Source organism: Gorilla gorilla, chromosome 6 (assembly GCF_029281585.2).
Source record: "Gorilla gorilla gorilla isolate KB3781 chromosome 6, NHGRI_mGorGor1-v2.1_pri, whole genome shotgun sequence".
NCBI classification, from domain to species: Eukaryota; Metazoa; Chordata; class Mammalia; order Primates; family Hominidae; genus Gorilla; species Gorilla gorilla.
The window spans coordinates 57,874,153-57,895,957 of record NC_073230.2 but is presented as its reverse complement, the minus strand read 5'-3'; the positions used below and the strand labels follow the sequence as shown (position 1 = coordinate 57,895,957).

The window sequence follows — 21,805 nt, the reverse complement described above, 5'->3', positions numbered from 1 at the left end:
ATAGAAACTTCTGCTTACAAAGCAGAGCTAATATCTCTGACAAGAACTCTTTGGCTAGCAAAAGACCAGAGGACAAATATTTACACATATTCCAAATATGATTCTGCTGCTTTGCATGTTCATGAGGCTATTTACAAAGGAAAAAAAAAGATTTTAACTGCTGGAAGTAAAAAAATACAGTACAAGGAAGAAATTCTATAGCTCTTAAATGCTGTATGGGCCCCAAAAGAGGTGGCAGTGATGTGCTGCAAGGGGCACCAAAAAGCAAGAACACTAAAGCCTAAAAAAAAGGGAAAGGCAAACATAAAGGCAAATGCAGGCTTTAAGTATGGCCATGCAAAAGATGCATGGTTAGGTATGAAAAAAAATGCCTGTAAGTCTAACAGACCCAGTACACCCTTTCAAACCTGAGGACTTTGTTTAGGTTAAAAAATAGGGTCTAACCACTCTAGGACCCATATAAGATAGGCCCCATATTGTGATCATGTCTACTCCCACTGCTGTTAAAGTTGCAGGTGTCACACCTTGGATTCACCATAGCTGGCTAAAATCAGCGGCAGTAGTGACTCCCGACAATGACCAGTGGATTAGCCAACAAGACCCAGATCGCCCGACCCGAATAGTCCTACAGTGAAACCCAGCCATTGGTAAGGACAACTGCCCTGCTCTGACCACCCTGGAGGCTGGTCAGTCTATGCACGGCTGAAGCTTGAGGATCCTGCAAGCTCTGCTCTAATCACATCCCGAAAGCTGACTAGTCTATGCACAGCTGAAGCTAAGAGGACCATCTCTGGATAAGTAAATGTGAATACAATGTATAAGCCTAGTTATAATTCTGTCAGTACTGATTGTTCTGTTGTTATGTTATTACTGCAAATGCTGCAAATATCTATGCCCAGAGGAATGTTTGCCACGCCTATGTGTAGTGTAAGCATAGTTCTATTACCTACGCTAATGTTTTTACCATTTCTGCCTATACTAAAAGGGAAGAAATCTCTAGAAAAATGCCCACACTGTGTAGACACTACCTGGGTAAGGAATACCATAGTTACGACTCTACCATACCTACTATAAATATACAGGAACCAAGTTAGGAACCTGCACATACAACCAGACCACCTATTCAGTCTGTGACCCAGGAAATAATCAGCTATATGTATGTTATGACCCTAAGCTCTTACCCTATAAATTCTGGTTTAAAACACATATTAAATCAGAGAAAAAAAAAAAAGAAAGAGCTTATAGCTCAAACCAAGGAAGACCCTCTCTCCTATAAAAGGCCTATTTCCTTGTACTTTGATGCCTGCCATGCTGCATATGTTCATAATCCTAAAACAATCGGAAGCAGTCTGCAATAGTTTAACACAAGAGAGACTTAGCAGCAACAGCCCTAAACATCTGTACAGAAAACCACAAATCGGATGCCCAGACTGTAACTTTCAGTGGAATATGCTAACACAGCTCCAACACTTATATTCAGGAAAGACTGCTCTACTAAGTAGTATGTCAGCCAAATGAAATTGTAAGACAAGGACATGCAGTTCTTTAAATTTTACTGTCTTAAAGCCAGAGCTACCTTTTTGGTCTACAGGACAGACAGCACTGTTACAAGTTAAAAGGAACAGGCCTTGGAGTTCCACTACTAATTGTCAAAAAGACTAGAAGGACTCAAATCCATCCAACCCTGCAATTCCAGGTCCATAAGTCATTCTAAAAGCATTTTAATCAGTCAGTGCCTGAGCTTCTCCCATCAACCAAAACCATATTTGCTCAACTAGCTGAAAACATAGCTGGCAGCTTAAGAATTTCCTCATACTGTGTATGTGGAGAAATAAAAATGGGAGACCAGTGGCCATGGGAGGCAAAAAAATTAATGCAACAAGATAACTTCACTTCGCCTAACCGAGTCAGTGAACCAACAGCCTCAGCCAGTGTTTGGTTGTTAAAAACCTCCATAATTGAAAAGTACTATATCGCCTGATAAGAAAAGGCTTTCACAGAAGCAGTAGGAAAAACAACCTGCCTAAGGCAACAATATTATAATAAGACTAAAAACAAAACTCTACGGAGAAACGCCCAGAATGACTCCTACTTACCAGGTCCAAACCTTTTCTCTTGATTCTCTACTCTAAGCCACTCTTGAGACCAACTAGAGGCTCCAAATGCTTGGAAGGCACCCTCTGGCCTGTATTAGATCTGTTGGACATGGGCATATTGGCAACTGCTGGCTAAATGGATGAGGGCATGTGGGTTAAAAACAATCAAGCCTTCCTCTTTCTAATTCCTCTAAAGCAAGAGGAACTCTTAAGATATCCAGTTTATGATAAAAATTAAAAAATAGGAGCATAATCACAAAAATAGACACAAATGTCAAAGAGATGTGGACATAAGTTTTGTGGGAAGTCAGGGACCCCAAACGGAGGGACCGGCTGAAGCCATGGCAGAAGAACGTGAATTGTGAAGATTTTATGGACATTTATTAGTTCCCCAAATTAATACTTTTATAATTTCTTATTCCTGTCTTTACTGCAATCTCTAAACATAAAATTGTGAAGATTTCATGGACACTTATCACTTCCCCCATCAATACCCTTGTGATTTCCTATGCCTGTCTTTACTTTAATCTCTTAATCCTGTCAGCCGAGGAGGATGTATGTCACCTCAGGACCCTGAAATAATTGCATTAACTGCACAAATTGTACAGCATGTGTGTTTGAGCAATATGAAATGTGGGTACCTTGAAAAAAGAACAGGATAACAGCAATTGTTCAGGGAATAAGAGAGATAACCTTAAACTCTGACCGCTGATGAGCTGGGCAGAACAGAGCCATATTTCTCTTCTTTCAAAAGCAAATGGGAGAAATATCACTGAATTCTTTTTCTCAGCATGGAACATCCCTGAGAAAGAGAATGTGTGCCTGCAGGTAGGTCTCTGAACTGGCCCCCCTGGGCGTAGCTGTCTCTTATGGTCGAGGCTGCAGAGATGATATAAACTCCAGTTTCCCATAGCTCTCCCAGGCTTATTAGGAAAAGGAAATTCCCCCCTAATAAATTTTGGTCGGACCGGTTGATCTCAAAACCCTGCTTCCTGATAAGATGTTATCAATGACAATGGTGCCCGAAATTTCATTAGCAATTTTGATTTTGCCTTGGTCCTGTGGTCCTGTGATCTCCTCCTGCCTCCACTTGCCTTGTGATATTCTATTACTGTGTTAAGTACTTGATGTCTGTCACCCACACCTATTCACACACTCCCTCCCCTTTTGAAAATCCCTAATAAAAACTTGCTGGTTTTTGTGGCTTGTGGGGCATCACGGATCCTACCAACGTGTGATGTCTCCCCCAGATGCCCAGCTTTAAAATTTCTCTCTTTTGTACTCTGTTCCTTTATTTCTCAAGCCAGCTGACACTTAGGAAAAATAGAAGAGAACCTACGTAATTATCGGGGCAGGTCCCCCGATGCATAAGAGACTGGAAAGATAATGAATGGCCTCCTGAAAAAATCATTAAATATTATAGGCCAGCTATGTGGGTGCAAGATGGGTCATAGGGGTACCATACCCCAATCTATATGTTCAACTGCGTCATAAGGTTGCAGGAAGTCCTTGAAATTATAACCAATGAAACATCAAGGGCACTAGATTTATTAGCAATACAAGCAACACAAATAAAAAATGCTGTATATCAAAATAGATTAGCTTTAGATTACCTCTTAGCCTCAGAAGGAAGAGTATGTGAAAAATTTAATTTAACCAACTGTTGCCTAGAAATTGATGATAATGGCCGAGCTATCATGGAAATCACAGCTAGAATGTGAAAGTTGGCCTATGTTCCAGTTCAGACTTAGTCCAGGTAGTCCCTGGATTCCTTGTTTAAAAAAAAATGGTTCTCAAGCTTTAAAAGATTCAAAACCCTTACTGGTAGGTTCTTGCTTATTCTTGGCATCTGCCTCATCCTCCCTTGCCTTTTACCTCTGTTTATTAGGAGTATTCAGTCAACTATAGAGGCAATAGTAACCTGACAAACTACTGTGCAGTTGATGGCATTAACCAAATATCAGCTGCTGCCAGTAGAAGAAAAAGCTCAGCTCCGCAAAGAGATGGCAAATAGTGGTGCTTTCTATGAACATCTTTGTGATAAAAAGCACCAAATGGGGGAATGGAACAGGAATTAAATTAAAAAATGTATAAGCAGAAACTCAGTTGTATGTAAGAGAACCCAATTCCCCTGAGAAAAAGAAAGAACTGGAGTCCTTCAAAAATTAACTGCCTGTTTTTCTGTGGCTAGTGAGCCTTATCTCTCCTCCCTTCCCAGGCATTGTGAAGACCCTGTGTCTCTAGCTGTGCAGCTGCAAGGTCACCAGACAGATAAACTCAAGTCGTAAAACATGTTATTTCTTGAAAAGTAAAAAATGATGTAATGCATGTCTCAATTAATTGAATAACTGTCTTTGTTTCTCTCTTCTGTAGTATGCTTCCCCCTGCATTGATCTCCCCCCACCCCACAAAATGCTTAAAAGGTAACGACTCTTTGTTTGGGACTTTGGATGTTAATCTGACTGGGCTGGTGCACCTAAATAATAAATATCCTCCTGAACCCCATCAGTCTCTCTGATTCCTTATCAATCCAGCTACAATATGAAGTTAAAACCAGGCACTATGAGTGCTCATCTGATTTTTGTTATTAAAAGAAGGTATTTTTTCGATGGATAGTTGTTAACTTGGTGTCCTTGCAGGAAGAATGATCGGTAGAGCCTTCTATTCAGCCATCTTGCTTTGCCCTTTCTCCAGGAGTCTTTAAGTCATCTTGCATTGATTTTTTATATATGGTAGAAGGAAGGGCACCAGTTTCAATCTTATGCATGTGGCTAGGCAGTTATTCCAGAACCATTTATTGAATAGGGACTCATTTCTCCATTGCTTGTTTTTGTCATTTTTGTTGAAGATCAGATGATTGCAGGTGTGTGGCTTTATTTGTGGGGTCTCTATTCTGTTCCATTAGTCTATGTGTCTGTTTTTATACCAGTGCTGTGCTCTTTTAGTTACTATAGCCCTGTAGTGTAGTTTGAAGTCAGGTAGTGTGTTACCTGTGGCTTTGCTCTTTTTACTTAGGATTACTTTGGCTGTTCCAGCTCTTTTTTGGTTCCATATGAGTTTTACAGTAGGTTTTTTCTAATCTATGAAAAATTTCACTGGTAATTTGATAGGAAAAGCATTGAATCTGTAAATTGTTTTGGGTAGTATGGTTATTTTAACAATATTGATTCTTTCTACCCATGAGCATGGAATGTTTTTCCATTTGTGTCATCTGTGATTTGTTTAAGCAGTACTTTGTAATTCTCGTAGTAGAGATCTTTCACCTCCCTTGTTAACTGTATATCTAGGTATTTTATTCTTTTTGTGGCCATTGTGAATGGGATTGTGTTCTTGATTTGGCTCTCAGTTTGGATATTATTGGTGAATAGAAATGCCACTGATTTTTATACGTTGATTTTGTATCTTGGAACTTTGCTGAAGTTGTTTATCAGATCTAGAAGCGTTTGAACAGAAACAGTGTTTTTTTGTTTGTTAGTTTGCTTCACTTTTTTGAGATGGAATCTCACTCTGTTGCCCAGGCTGGAGTGCAGTGGTGTGATCTCTGCTCGCTGCAACCTCTGCCTCTCAGGTTCAAGTGATTCTCATGCCTCAGCTTCCTGTCTTATCTGTGTGTTACTGTCTGCTCTTTCTGGCTGCTTGTAATTAGAAGAGAAGTGATTTCCTTGAAATGCATCAGGCTAGAAAGAGAGCTGGAACTTAAAGTGGCAGTGTTTGTTCAAGATGATGGTGCTCCTGCTCTGTCAATATGGAATAGCCAGGAGAAATCATTGAAATCATTAAAATCAACCCTTTATTAGCTGGGATTACAGGCATGCACCACTATGCCTGGCTAATTTTTGTATTTTTAGTAGAGATGAGGTTTCACTATGTTAGCTAGGCTAGCCTTGAACTCCTGGCCTCAAATGATCTGCCTGCCTCGACCTCCCAACAAGCTGGGATTATGGATGTGAGCCACCACACCAGGCCACGATGGGGTTTTCTAGGTATAGAATCAAATAGTCTGTGAAGGCAGATAATTTGAAGTCCTCTTTTCCTGTTTGGATGACTTTTATTTCTTTCTCTTGCCTGATGCCCTGGTTTGAACTTCCAGAAGTACGTTAATAGGAGCGGTGATGGTGTGCGTTCTTGTCTTGTTCTGGTTCTCAAGGGGAAATGCCTCTAGATTTTGCCTGTTTAGTATGATGTTGGCTGTGGGTTTGTCACACATGGCTATTATTATGTTGAGGTATGTTCCTTTGATGCACAGTTTATTGAGGGTTTTTAACATAAAGGAGGTTGAATTTCATTGAATGGCTTTTCTGCATCTGTTGAGATGATCGTGTGATTTCTGTTTTTAGTTTTGTTTCTGTGATGAATCAAATTTATTGATTTGTGTATGTTGAACCAACCTTGCATCCCAGGGATAAACCCTACTTGATTGTGATGAATTAGCTTTTTGATGTGCTTCTGGATTTGCTATGCTAGTATTTTGTTGAGGATTTTTGCATCTATGTTCATCAGGGTTATTGTCCTAAAATTTCTTTTTTCATTTTGTGTCCACCAGATTTTCATATCAGAATGATACTGGCCTCATAGAATGAGCTAGGAAAGAGTTGATCCTCCTCAATTTTTTGGGCTAGTTTAGCTAGGATTGGTACCAGCGCTTCTTTATATGTCAGGTAGAATTTGGCTGTGAATCTGACTAGTCCAGGGCTTTTTGTTGTTGGTAGGTTTTTGATTATAGTTTCAGTGTCAGAACTTACTCTGGTCTGTTCAGGGTTTCAATTTCTTCCTGGTTCAATCATGGGAGAGGGTGTATGTTTCTGGGAATGTATCCATTTCTCTAGGTTTTCTAGTTAATGGGCGTGGAAGTATTTGTAATAGTCTCTGATGGTTTTTTATATGTCTCTGGGGTCAGTGGTAATGTCCCCTTTGTCATTTCTGATGGTGTTTATTTGGAGCCTCTCTTTTTTTTTTTTTTGCTCTATTAGTCCAGCTAGCAGTCTACCAGCCTTATGTGTTCTTTCAGAAAACCAGCCTTTAGTTTTGTTGATCTTTTGTATGTTTTTTTGTGTCACCATTTTGTTCAGTTCAGCTCTGATTTTGACAAGCCTTGGGGGATGGTGTCCCTGGCCATGCTCCACTGCAGCAGGTCCCATGGCAAATGCTCTGGGTTCCATGCAGCGGAGTCTTGTCCCTGCCAACTCTCCAAGAAGCTCTCCCTTGACAGCACAAATGTCCATGGGTTCTCCTGTAGCTAGGATTCCAGAGTTCCATAGTGAGAGTGGGCCGCTCCATGTCTATTTAACTTATCCCTTCCCCAGAAGCCACTCAGGGCAAGGAATAAGTCCTGATGCTTGTGTACCCTGTGAAGGTTCCCCAGCTTCTTGCTCCTTCAGTCCAGGATCTGTGTCCTCCCTCCGACTACTCTCAATGCCTTCCTTCTGAAGATCTGCTCAGAGTGTGCTAGTCTTCTTGATGGTCTTATCTTTTGGTGGGAGATGCTCTTGCTGGCTGTGTCTGGTTGGCTATCTTGGCTCTGAGCCCCCTTATCTTTTTAGATCTACTTAAACATTTTTTAAATAAGAAGGAAGTCGGGGCATTTTATTATAGATTGTATACTACTACATTTTCTGGCTGTCATAATGTTTTGTGTTGTAGTAGGCATTTAGGTATATATTTTGATACACTTCTTAATTCTTTCTCTAGTGTGGGAAACATTCATTTCAAATGATTGCCAAGGAATATGTAATCTCATTGATGATGTAATATTCTATAATTTCTTTAAACTTCATGAGAACCCTTTATTACATCTCTACGAAGTGTTTCTGCTGAAATACATAGTGAACTCTTGCAAACTGTTAACTTCGTTTATAAAAGACTTGGCATGTTAGGATAAATATGTAATATTTCATTAAAACATAATCATGAAGAAATAGGCATTACAATAGAAATGTATTCTAAATTCATATCACATTTTTCAGCTTCATCCAGGATATAGAAATGGAAGTTCTCAAGGCATAATGCTCTATGTAAATTCTTTGAGGGTGGGTATATTCATCTGGTCATTTCTCTTTCAATACCTGAAGCAGGGCTTGCATGTACTAGACACTCAGTAAATATTTATTGAACAAATAAATAATGAAAATTTCATCCCTATGAACACTCATCATTTGTCTTGGAGAAATATATCAACTTAAAATTTATAAGCAATAAATCATTTACCTAAAATAGAAAAAGGTAGACAGTTATTTCCTGATGTAGTACTTTCAGTTCTAATGAATGGAATATCAGACTAAGCAAATTTTAATACCTAAGAATTTTTCTAATTAAAGACTGTGGTTATGAACTTTCAGAATAACAGATTTATAGCTTTTTCAAGTACTTTAGCATTGTACTGTATTGTATTGTATTTGTTATACGGAGAAATCCTGTGAGATAGGCTATCATATATTATGATTTTTCATTGTACAAATGAGGGAACTGGATCTCAGAAAGATTAATTGGTTACTCATGGTTACAGTTTGTGAGAGGGAAAGGTAGGTCTCAAACCCGAGTGTCAATGCCTCTAAAGGAAGATTTACTTTCCATTTCACAACATAGCTTTCTCCCTGCTTGACACTTAAATAATGAAGTATGTTGAAATGAAAAGGGAGCTTACATTCCATTCTAACCCCCAGCACTGCAACTGTGTGATTATGTGATGTTGGGCAAGTCAGGTGATCTCATATCCAATATTTTTTTTTCTTCTGCAAACCTCAAATTTATAGGCCAAATTTTGCTTTTTATCATGTGTAGTGATAAGAAATCTCTTGTTAGTGATTATATTCTGATAGCCTTTGTTCTGGGTATATTATTTATCTGTTTCATATGCAGTTTGTAAGCTTACTGAGGGCATAATTTATCATTAAATATAAATATAATTATGTTAAAGTATATGTATATATGTATGTGTATGTATTTGTATATATGTATACTGCATTTCTGATAGTGCCCAGTTCAATGCACGGAGCAGATTAGGAGCATATTCTGTATGTATCCTTGTTAGTCTCTTTCTACTTAGGCAACAATGCAATTGATGAACTCTGATTAGTGAACATCTGGCAGTAAGAAGGTTATCCTGGCATCCGCTGTTAGCAGATACCAGATGTAATGTCCTAGCTATATGCTCCCCACTCCTTTCATTGACTGTGTTGGTAAATTATGATGGTTTTACCTTGCTGAGAAAATGTTTTGGTACTTGTCTCATGTAATTTAAGCATCTCGTAACTGTATCTTATTCCTTTAGTAGAAAACCGCACTGCACAAATAACATCCACAGGAAGCCTTGTATTCCAAAATTTTGAGGAGAGTATGAGTGGAATTTATACATGTTTCCTCGAATATAAACCTACTGTGGAAGAAATTGTTAAACATCTTCAACTAAAATATGCCATATATGGTAAGAAGTAAAGTTAGTTGTGTTTTAACCTTTCTTAATGATTTTAAACATTTAAATATGTTTAAGTAGGCTTGTCTTAAAGGGACTTTGTTATTTTTAGTCTCATTTAATTAAAGAAGAATTACTGCCTCCCTATGTAAGTACTTTGTAAAGGGTTAGTGGTGAGGGCACAGAATGGTTAACAGATCGTAGTCTTTTTTTTCTTCAGGGGAATGTTGACATGTACACACAGATAAATTTTAGGGCCAGGGATGTATAAATGTTTTCAAATTATGATGATGATATTATGGCTTGTACTATATTACATTCTAAGTATTTTAAATTTGAGTATCATGATTTCTGGTACACTGCCATCCCCCAAAACAGGAGCGTGAAACACCACTGTAAATTCCTTTTCTGGTGGATTGACCTTTTGAGGCTTACAATTGGCAGAGCTCAGTTGATATGTGTAAGAATTACAGAAAGAGGAAAGAAACATGAAAAGGTGGCTTGCCAGTCAAGACAGATTTATTTTAGAGAAAACAAACCTGAGAGGCGCCTTCTGGCTGAGTTAGGTCAGAGGCACACACTCTTACAGACTAAGAGTTTTTAAGGATTCAGGGTGGGAGAGTTTATCAGAGGCTTGGACTGCTTCTGTGTCTCTTTGTTGTGCTTATCTGGGAGGGAGAGTTGTGTGTCTGTTCCCATACATCTTTTTGCAGCTGCAGGCATATCCCCCAAGTCTGCTTTTAGCTTCTCTATCTTAGTGAAACTGAAGGGAAAGGAATGTGCTTATTAAGGCCCACTTTTTTTTTTTTTTTTGAGATGGAGTCTCACTCTGTCACCTAGGCTGGAGTGTGCAGTGGCGCGATCTCAGCTTACTGCAACCTCCACCTCCTGGGTTCAAGCGATTCTCCTGCCTCAGCTTCCCGACTAGCTGGGACTACAGGCACGTGCCACCACGCCCGGCTAATTTTTTGTATTTTTGGTAGAGATGGGGTTTCACCGTGTTAGCCAGGATGGTCTCGATTTCCTGACCTCATGATCTGCCCACCTCGGCCTCCCAAAGTGCTGGGATTACAGGCATGAGCCACCACACCTAGCCAAGGCCTACTGTTTTACTGGGGCCCATTGTGTAAAGGTGAAGTTTGGCAGTTACCTGAGAGACTTTACCCCATCTCCCTCTGTGCCCCAGCTGTCTTATCTGTGTTTTACTGTCTGCTCTTTCTGGCTGCTTATAATTAGAAGAGAGGTGATTTCCTTGAAATGCATGAGGCTAGAAAGGGAGCTGGAACTTAAAGTGGAGGTGTTTGTCCGAGATGACGCTGCTCCTGCTCTGTCAATATGGAATAGCCAGGAGAACAGCCTAAACTCAAATTGCTTGTAGGTTCCATCTCACTGGTGGGACCCATGTGTGGCAGACGGAATAATGGCTCCTAAACATGTCCATATCTAGTCATATCCAGAACATGTAAGTGTGTTGCCCTACATGGCAAAAGGGATTTAGCAGATGGATTAAATTAAGGCTCTTGAGATGAGGAGATTATCTTGAATTATCTAGCTGGGTCCAGTGTAATCACAGGGTTCCTTCTAAGAGGAAGGCAAGAGGGTCAAAGGCAGAAAAAGGAAATGCGCTGACAAAAGGAGAAGTTGCAGTGATTTTCTTTGAAGATCAAAGAAGAAGCCACATGCCAAATAATGCAGGCAGCCACTACAGCTAGAAATGACAAAGAATTGGATTCCTCCTAAAGCTTTCAGAATGAATACAGCTTGATTTTTGCTTAGTAAGACTCATTTTGGATTTCTGATCTCCAGAGCCATAAGGTAATAAATTTGTGTTGTTTAGAACATTAGGTTTGTGGTAATTTGTTACAGTGTCAATAAGATAACTTACACACCATTACTTTGACAGCAAGGGTGCCAAACAACTGGCAGAATTATTAGTGGTTTCTTGATAATATTTTGGTTAATCAAAAAATACTTTCCCATGTAGCCAAAGAGAAACATAATGTTTTGGTAAGATAATTAACTTTGTTAGGCAAATAATTTGTTTAAACCTTTTAATCAGTCATGTTTCATTTTTGTTACATAGTAGTTACCTCCATCTTGTTACTTCAGGTACCTAACTTATAATAAATGTACTTCAGAATCACTCATAAGTACATATTCACATATGCTAACAAATGTAAAAGTGCCTAAAATGGGTGCGGGTTTATAATAATGATAATGATAGCTAATATTTACTGAGCACTTATGATGTACCAGGCAGTGCTGTGTTTTTACATGTAATTATTACAACAACAGCAAAATCCATATTTATATAATGCTTGCTTAGTGTAAGCATTGTTCTGATTTATTTATATTAAATGTATTTCAAAACAAACTGTGATGTAGGCACTGCTATTTTTGGTCTTGTAAATGTAAGGAAACAGAGTGGTTAAGTGACTTTCTCAAGACCATAGCTATTAAGTAGGGGAGGGGAGAACTCAGATTTCAATTTAGGAATTCTGGTCCTAGAGTTAGTATTCTTATGCTTTATGATATCCTACTATGTACACCACTGTTATATGAATGCCAGCAGGATGAAGACCAGATTAATAAACTGACTTTGGAGACCTACTCTTTTTATGCTTAAAACAAATGCAATTGATTCTATTTTATTATACGTACCTCCTTTAATCTTTCTAATAGCTATATGGTGTTTCAGATTTTATTTGAGTGTTCTTCAGTTAATTATTATTTAGTTTGTTTCACATTTTCCCTTCCTCAGATTGTACTGTATGAAACATTTAAATATCTGTCCATCCATCCATCATTGATCTGTGTATACACACACATACACCATACCCCCCACCATACTAACATTGCTGTATTTTGTAAGATAAGTTGTTAGTCTTTCAGAAAGATGAATTCTGTAAAGGAAAATCTGCAGGGAATTCATAGTGCTATTTTGATTGATTCTTTTGTATAGCAGTTTGCAACCTTGCTATAATAGATGAGAACCTCAGTTTCTAAAACCCCTTTAATGCTGTATTTTGAAGTGTTGCCAATATAATAAATTAATGGTATTTTGTAGTTTTAATATGCATTTTTTGGTCTTTGGTGGGTTATTCAAATCTTGTTATTTGTGTGAGCTCTGTGTGTGTGTATGTTTGTGTATCTGAATAGCTACTGAGAGATATATAGCTATGTAGATATTAATTTTATGTCAAATGCATTGTATTCTGTATTTTGTTTTTAGCTTATTAATCTCATATTCTAAGTAAAGGATAATGGCAAATTTAAACATTTTATATAAACTACAAGTGGTATTTTCTTTTTGGCTCATTTTTTTTACTGTGTTGAGCAAGATATTCACCATTACCTGGATTGTAAGAAGTAAAATCAACTGATAATTTTCTATATATATATATATATATATAAAACCTTTAAAAATTTTAGAAAATTAGAAAAATAAAATCAAGAATTGTTATCGGTTTTGAATATGGCAAGACACTAGGTATAAAATGGTGACTCATTGCTTTAATATACACTTCTAATTATTAGTGAGTTAGAACATCTTTTCATATTTTTATTATTCAGTAGATTGCCTTTTCAGTTCCACTGTCATCTTCCTTTTGCATAGTTTGTCTTTTTCTTACTAATTTTTAGATATTTTGCTATTCTGGATACTAGTCTTTTCTTATGCATGCTTTAAGTAATTTTCTACCTTCTCTCACTTAAGATGTTTATACTAACAGAAGTTTCCATTTTTTTTTTTTGTAATGAGAGCTATCAATTTTAATTCTCTGAGTTGTTTTGCTTTTGTTTTGTTTAGTTTTCTTTTCTAAGAGATTGTTTCCTATCTAGAAAATAAAAATTGCCCAGAACTTTGGGAGGCCCAGGTGGGTGGATCACTTGTGGGCCAGGAGTTCGAGGCCAGCCTGGGCAACATGGAAAAACCCTGTCTCTACTAAAAATACAAAAAAAAATAGCCAGGCATGGTGGTGCACGCCTGTAATCCCAGCTACTCAGGATTACTGAGGCCAGAGAATCACTTGGACCTGGGAGGCGGAAGCTGCAGTGAGCCGGATCATGCCACTGTATTCCAGCCTGGGTGACAGAGTGATACTCTGCCTTAGAGAGCAAAAAAGAAGAAAAGAAAAGAAAAATAGGTTCCTATATTTTCTAGGCCTATTTTTTTTAAACAGGAATAAATTAACATCTTTTATTTGTTAGACAAAGAGCAATGTTCAATATAAATTTTCTTAAGACACTTAAAACCTGTGAATTTCTGACCAGTTCACAAAACCACCAGATGATACTTCAGCATGAAGTAAAAAACAGACTGTCAGCTCTAAAGATGTTACAGAGCAGAAATTTCCAAATGCGTTACACAAGCTTTCTAGGCAAATGAAAAATCTATCTTCTATAATATATTAACAAAAATTCACAAGATAAGATTATGTTTTGACATACTTAACAAGCATTCCTTCTTTGTCTCCAACAAACAAAGCTAAGGAAATAATGTAACCATTTTCACACAGAAAATTAAGGCTGCAAGTCATACACAAGAACAGAAGTGCTTGGGCATTAGAACTGTTCTGCTTCATTGTCATACTCGAATTGTTGGCTCTTAAACCATTTTCAGTTACGTACAAGGAAAGGTTATTATATGTTCAGCAATTACTAAGTTTTCAATAATTTAAGGTCCAGTAGTTTAGAAAAGTAGACTGAGAATGGTCCTGAAAAGGCAAGTTAAACCTTAGGTCTGTTTTTTTCAGGTTAAACTTTTTGTTTTGAGATAAATGTAGATTAACGTATGGTTGCAAGAAATGATACAGACAGATCACATGTATTCATTACCCAGCCTCCCCAAATTGTAATATCTTGTAAGCTAAGATATTGATTTGTTACAGTCTACCCATCTTATTCATATTTTTCCAGGTTTATGTGTACTTTTGTGTGTGTATGTAATTCTGCCATTTTTATCCCATGGGTAGGCTCAGGTATCTACAACCATAGACAAGATACAGAGCAGTCCCATCAAGAGAAGGATACCTTGTGTTGACCTTTTATAATTGAACCCATTTTCCCTCCTACCTCCATCCAGAATTCCTGGCAACCGCCAATCTTCTCTCATTCTGTATTGTCATTTCAAAAGTATTATACAAATACAGTGCTATAGTACATAATCTTAGGGGATTGACTTTTTTTTCATTTTTCCAAATTCCTTTATAAGCTTTGTGCATCTATCACACACTCTTTCTTATTGCTGAGTTGCATTCCATAGTATGCATATACCACAGTTTGTTTAATGACTTATGCATTGAAAGATATCTAGGTTGCTTTGCGTTTTTGGCTGATGCATGTAAAGCTTCTATGGACATTTGTGGATTGTTTTTCTATAGACATAAGTATTTATTTCTGTGGGGTAAATACCTAAAATGCAGTTGGTTGATCATATGATAGTTGCATATTTAGTTTTATAAGAAACTGCAAAACTGTTTTTCAGAATGGCTGTACCATTTTGTATTCCCACCAGCAATATAAGGATAGTCCAGTTACTCCATGTCTCCACCAGCAATTGGTGTTATAATTATCTTTTGTTTTAGCCATTCTGATAGGTGTGAAGTAATATTTCATTGTGGTTTTAATTTGCATTTCTATAATTTCTAATGATGTATTAAATATATTTTATGAGTTTATTTGCCATCTGTACATCCTCTTAGGTAAAATTTCTGTTCATATCTTTTGACCATTTTTTCATTGGATTGTCTGATATATTACCATTGGGTTTTTTGATATTTAATACACATACACAGATAGATAGATACTCTTTCTTTGTTGGATATATATTATTTGCAAGTATTTTCTACCAGTCTGTATTTTGTCTTTTCATCCTCTTGACAGGATGTTTGCAGAGCCTGTTTTAAAATTTGGTTTATCAGATTTGCTTTTGCTAATCATGCTTTTTGTATTAAGATGAAAAATTATTTGCCTTGTTCTAGATCCCAAAGATAGTCTGTTTTTTCCAAAAAGTTTTGTAGGTTTCCTTTTTTTTTAAAAAAAATTATTTTTATTTTAAGTTATTGGGTAACATGCAGGATGTGCAGGCTTGTTACATAAACATGTGCCATGGTGGTTTGCTATCCCTATCAGCCCATCACTTGGATATTAAGTCCAGCATGTATTAGCTATTTTTCCTAATGTTCTTCCTCCTCACACCACCGACAGGCCCCAGTGTGTGTTGTTCCCCTCCCTGTGTTGATGTGTTCTCATTGTTCAGCTCCCACTTATAAGTGAGAATATGTGGTGTTTGGTTTTCTGTTCCTGCATTAGTTTGCTGAGGATAATGGCTTCCAGCTCCATCCATGTCCCTGAAAAGGACATGATCTTGTTCCTTTTTATGGCTGCATAGTATTTCATGGTGTGTATGTACCACATTTTCTTTGTCCAGTCTATCACTGATGGGCGTTTGGGTTGATTCCGTGTCTTTCCTTCAATGACATGGAACCTTTATTTGCTTCAATGAATAGTGCTTCAATGAATAGTGCTTCAATGAACATATCAGTGCATGTATTCTTGTAATAGAATGATTTATATTTCTTTCGGTATATACTCAGTAATGGGATTGCTGGGTGAAATGGCATATCTGGTTGTAGATCTTTGAGGAATTGCCACACCATCTTCCACAATGGTTGAACTAATTTACACTCCCAGCAACAGTGTAAAAGTGTTCCTGTTTCTCCGCAACCTCGCCAGCATCTGTTATTTCTTGACCTTTTAATAATTGCCATTCTGACTGGTGTGAGATGGTATCTTATTGTGGTTTTGATTTGCATTTCTCTAATGATCAGTGATGTTGAGCTTTTTTTCATATGTTTGTTTGCCCCATGAATATCTTCTTTTGAGAAGTGTGTGTTCATGTCCTTTGCCCACTTTTTAATGGGGTTGTTTTTTTTCTTGTAAATTTGTTTAAGTTCCTTGTAGATTCTGGAATATTAGACCTTTGTCAGATGAATAGAGTGCAAAAATATTCTCTCACTTTGTATATTGCCTGTTCACTGTGATGATAGTTTCTTTTACTGTGCAGAAGCTCTTTAATTAGATCCCATTTGTCAATTTTTGCTTTTGTTGCAATTGCTTTTTTCATTTTTGTCATGAAATCTTTGCCTGTGCCTATGTCCTGAATGGTATTGCCTAGGTTTTCTTCTAGGGTTTTTATAATTTTGGGTTTTTTTTTTTTTTTTTTTTTTGAGACGGAGTCTCGCTCTGTTGTCCAGGCTGGAGTGCAGTGGCTTCAATCCATCTTGAGTTAATTTTTTAATAAGGTATAAGGAAAGGGTCCAGGTTCAATTTTCTGCATATGGCTAGCCAGTTCTCCCAGCACAGATTTCCTTTTTATATTTAACTATGGGATGCATTTTCAGTTACTTTTTGTGTAAAGTGTGCTGAGGCTTGGTTTAAGGTTGATTTTTATTGTTTTTATTTTTTACATATGGATGTTCAGTTGCTTCAATATTATTTCCTGAAAAGGTTATTCTTCCTCCATTGAGTTGTTTTTGCATCTTTGTCAAAAATCAGTTGAAGATATTTGTGTGGGTGCTTTTTTTCTAGGTTCTGTAATTTCTTCCATTGATTTATAGTTTTATACCTCCTCTACCAGTGCTACACTGTTGATTACTGTAAGTATATAGAAAACCTCAGTACCAAGGAGAATGTTCTTTTCAAGATAGTTTTCAAGAATAGTCTTTGTTATTTAAATGTCTGTCCCTTTCCATATAAATTTTTGAATATTCTTGTGTGCATCAAGAAAATATCCTAATGTGATTTTGATGGGAATTACATTCAATCTATAGATTAATTTGGGGAAGAATTGCATCCTTCCTATACTGTGTCTTCTAGTTTATGAGCATGGTATGTCTATCCATTTAATTAGGTCTTTGATTTCTTTTATTTGCATATACATGTTTTGCTAAGTGTATACTAGGTGTGTTATTTTGATTTTTTAGAATAATTATAAATATTATATTTTAAACTTTTAATTACACATGTTTATTGCTAATATGTAGAAATAAATATTATTTTTGTGTTGATTTTGTATCCTGCCACCTTGTCAAAGTCACATAACAATACTAGATTTTTAGATTTTGGTAGATTCTTCGTGAGACATTTATGGCTTGTTGACACAGAGACAGAATCTGTGTATTTGTTATTTATTTTTGTTTTTTTTTATTGAGGAGCCTAGGACTTTAGATATATGTTGAAAAAGTATGTTGAGAGTGGGCATCATTACCTTTCTCATAATATTAGGGGGAAATAATCTAGTCTTTCACCATTGAGTATATATAATGTTAGCTGTGGGTTTCTTGTAGGTGCCCATTATCAGATGGAAGAAATTCCCTTATTCTACGTTTATATTTGAGGATTGTTTTTATTGTGAAAGGATGTTGGATTTTGTCAAATGTTTTTTCTTACATAAGTTAATATAAATGTGTTTTTTATTTCGTACTTCATTACTATGGTTTGTTACATGAATTGATTTTTTAAATATTAACCCAAACTTGCATTCTTGGTTTAAATCCCACTTGGTCATGGTGTATGATTTTTTTCAATATTTTGCTAGATTTGATTTGCCAGTATTTCATTGGGAATTTTTGCATTTGTGTTCATAAGAGATACTGGTTTATAGTTTTCTTGTGATGTCTTTGGTTTAGGTATCAGGGTATTACTGGCTTCACAGAATGTACTGGGGTGTATTCCCTTCTGTTCCAATTTTGAAAGTGTTTGTGGGGAATTGTTGCTAATATATCTTAACTGTTTGGTAGAATTCATCAGTGAAGACCTTTGGGCTTGTGTTGTTTTTCATAGGTAGTTTTTTGATTACTAATTCAACCTTTTTATTACAGGTCTAATCAGATTGTCTATTTCTACTTGAGTCAGTTTCAGTAGTTTGTGTCTTCCTAAGAATTTATTTTATCTAAATGTGTCTAATTTGTTGGCATAGAGTTGTTTGTAGTATTCCTTTATAATTCTTTTATTTCTTTAAGGTCAGTAGTCTCTCCCCTTTTTTCTGATTCTAGTAATTTGAGTCTTCTATCTCTTGTTTTTGTATATCTAGCTAAAATTTGATCAATTCTGTTGATTTCTTAAAAAACTGGTCTTGGTTTCATTGATTTTCACTATTTTTTATTTATTATATCACTTATCTCTGCTGAAGTCTTTATTATTTTATTCATTCTGCTTGTTTTATATTTAGTTTTTCTATTTTCTCTTTCATTGTCCGAAGACAAAAGATTAGGCTACTTGAGAGCTTTCTTTTATAATATGCCATAGGCATGGCATATTATTTCCCTCTAAGTGCTGTCTTACCTGCATGCCATAGGTTTTGGCATGTTTTGTCTTCATTTTCATTTATATCAAGATTATTTCTAACTTATCTTTTGATTTTTTCTTTGATCTATTGATTATTTAGGAGTCTGTTAATTTTCATTTCTGAGTTTTTCAAATTTCTTTTGTTGCTGATTTTTAATTTTACTTTATCAGAGAAAATAATTTGGATTATTTCAAAGGTTTATGGCTTAGTATATGCTTTATCCTTGAGAATGTTCCATGTGTATTTGAGAAGAATGCATATTCTGCTGCTGTTAGCCGGTTTACTGTAGATGACTCTCAGATCTATTTGGTTTATAGTGTTGTTCAGGTCTTCTATTTCTTTGTTGATCTTCTTCCTAGTTTTTTTATTCATCATTGTAAGTGGGATATTGATGTCTCCAATTAATATTGAATTATCTAATTCCTCTTTAATATCTGTATATAATTGTTCTTTCTTCCTGATATATTGACCTTTTTATCATAATAAAAGTCCCCTTTTTTTTTAGTAACTTTTCGTTGTTGTTTTAAAGTCTGTTTTTTGTTTTTTCAGTGTTCCTTGTACCTGACTCTGTAGGAGAAGCGTAGTCTATTTCTCTTGAGAAAGATATCTACACTCAGTATGCCTAACTCCTCCTTTCACCCTCAGTTACCCTCCCATACTATTCTGGTACTTGCATCTGCAATTGCATGAAACTACTGAGGTTAAGGTTATCAATAGTCCCCTTGTTGTTAAATCCAACGGAAACATATTTCTCATTGTCCAGTGGTTCCGCATCCAGTGCTTCCTCGCGCACTCCACCCACTGGGCCTCTGTTCCAAATCAGGTCTTCTAATGACCTATTGTGATATGGAGATATTGCCATACATTCAGGAAAGCTGTGGGGGACTTGGTTTAGTTCCTGGCTGGAAAGCAGGAACTTCGATCATTTTCTCATGAGGCACCCTGCTTGTTATGAGCCATAGCTTCAAGCAGCGGTTGTAGCCATTTGGATTTTTTTTTTTTTTTTGCCATTTGGGTTTTTTAGCTTCTATGAGCAGAGTGCTATACTCAGTCCCTAGTTTTATTCTGTGAGTCTAGTTTTAGTCTCCTATCTCACATAAAAATCATGTAAGGCTATTCTCCACAGAGGCCAAGTTCCTGCTGCAACTTCCCTGCTACTGTGTCCATAGACCAGCAACCCTATGGCATTTTCCCCACATTGTATATGTACTCTGTGTCTGGTCTGTAAAAATATCCATCTCCTTTTTGACCTGACCCTTGACTTTTTGGTATTGTCCTTTAATATATCATTAGCATTAGTGTATAATTTTATCAGAAAGGATCTGGAAGCATGATATATTGTGAAGACATCTCCCACCATTTCTTTTTTTTTATTATACTTTAAGTTCTGGGATACATGTGTAGAACATGTAGGTTTGTTACATAGGTATACACATACCGTGGTGGTTTGCTGCACCCATCAATCTGTCATCTACATTAGGTATTTCTCCCAATGCTGTCCCTCCCCTAGCTCCCCCACCACCTGACAGGCCCTGGTGTGTGATGTTCCACTCCCTGTGTCCATGTGTTCTCATTGTTCAGCTCCCCTTTATGAGTGAGAACATGCAGTGTTTGGTTTTCTGTTCCTGTGTTAATTTGCTGAAAATGATGGTTTCCAGCTTCCTCCATGAACCTGCAAAGGACATGAACTCATCCTTTTTTATGGCTGCATACTATTCCATGGTGTGCATGTGCCACATTTTCTTTATCTAGCCTATCATTGATGGTCATTTGGGTTGGTTCTAAGTCTTTGCTATTGTGAATAATGCTGCAGTAAACATACATATACATGTGTCTTTATAGTAGAATGATGTATAATCCTTTGGGCATATACCCAGTAATGGGATTGCTGGGTCAAATGGTATTTCTTGTTCTAGATCCTTGAGGAATCACCACACTGTCTTCACAATGGTTGAACTAATTTACACTCCCACCAACAGTGTAAAAGTATTCCTATTTCTCCATATCCTCTCCAGCATCTGTTGTTTCCTGACTTCTTAAGGATTGCCATTCTAACTGGTGTGAGATGGTATCTTACGGTGGTTTTGATTTGCATTTCTGTAATGACCAGAGATGATGAGCTTTTTTTCATATGTTTGTTGTCCACATAAATGTCTTCTTTTGAGAAGTGTCTGTTCATGTCCTTTGCCCACTTTTTGATGGCCATTTGTTTTTTTCTTGTAAATTTGTTTAAGTTCCTTGTAGATTCTGGATATTAGCCCTTTGTCAGATGGATAGATTGCAAAAATTTTCTCCCATTCTGTAGGTTGCCTGTTCACTCTGATGATAGTTTATTTTGCTGTGCAGAAGCTCTTTAGTTAAATTAAATCCCATTTGTCAATTTTGGCTTCTGTTGCCATTGCTGTTGGTGTTTTAGTCATGAAATCTTTGGCCATGCCTATGTCCTGAATGGCATTGCCTAGATTTTCTTCTAGGATTTTTATGGTTTTAGGTCTTACCTTTAAGTCTTTAATCCATCTTGAGTTAATTTTTATACAAGGTGTAGGGAAGAGGTCCAGTTTCAGTTTTCTGCATATGGCTAGCCAGTTTTCCCAACACCATTTATTAAATAAGGAATCTTTTTCTTATTGCTTGTTTTTGTCAGTTTTGTCAAAGATCAGATGGTTGTAGATGAGTAGCATTATTTCTGAGGACTCTGTTCTGTTCCATTGGTCTACATATCTGTTTTGGTACCAGTACCATGCTGTTTTGGTTACTGTAGCCTTGTAGTATAGTTTGAAGTCAGGTAGCATGATGCCTCCAGCTTTGTTCTTTTTGCTTAGGATTGTCTTGGCTATACGGGCTCCTTTTTGGTTCCATATGAAATTTAAAGTAGCTTTTTCTAGTTCTGTGAAGAAAGTCAATGGTAGCTTGATGGGGATAGCATTGAATCTATAAATGACTTTCTGCAGT

At 36.8% G+C, this 21,805-nt stretch overlaps 1 protein-coding gene across 4 annotated transcripts in view; it reads left to right on the top strand.

Annotated features, from left to right (window-relative positions):
* The window catches only part of ZPBP (zona pellucida binding protein), a 152,543-nt gene that overhangs the window by 25,598 nt on the left and 105,140 nt on the right, over positions 1 to 21,805 (top strand). For 2 of the 4 annotated variants that reach the window (XM_019031747.3, XM_055347008.1), the window contains one exon: positions 9,364 to 9,516. The exons of 1 other annotated variant lie outside the window; for it this stretch is intronic. In XM_019031747.3, the coding sequence (XP_018887292.2) occupies positions 9,364 to 9,516 (153 nt within the window). The remainder of the gene's footprint in view (positions 1 to 9,363; positions 9,517 to 21,805) is intronic. One more of the 4 variants, XM_019031748.3, reaches the window with a different exon arrangement.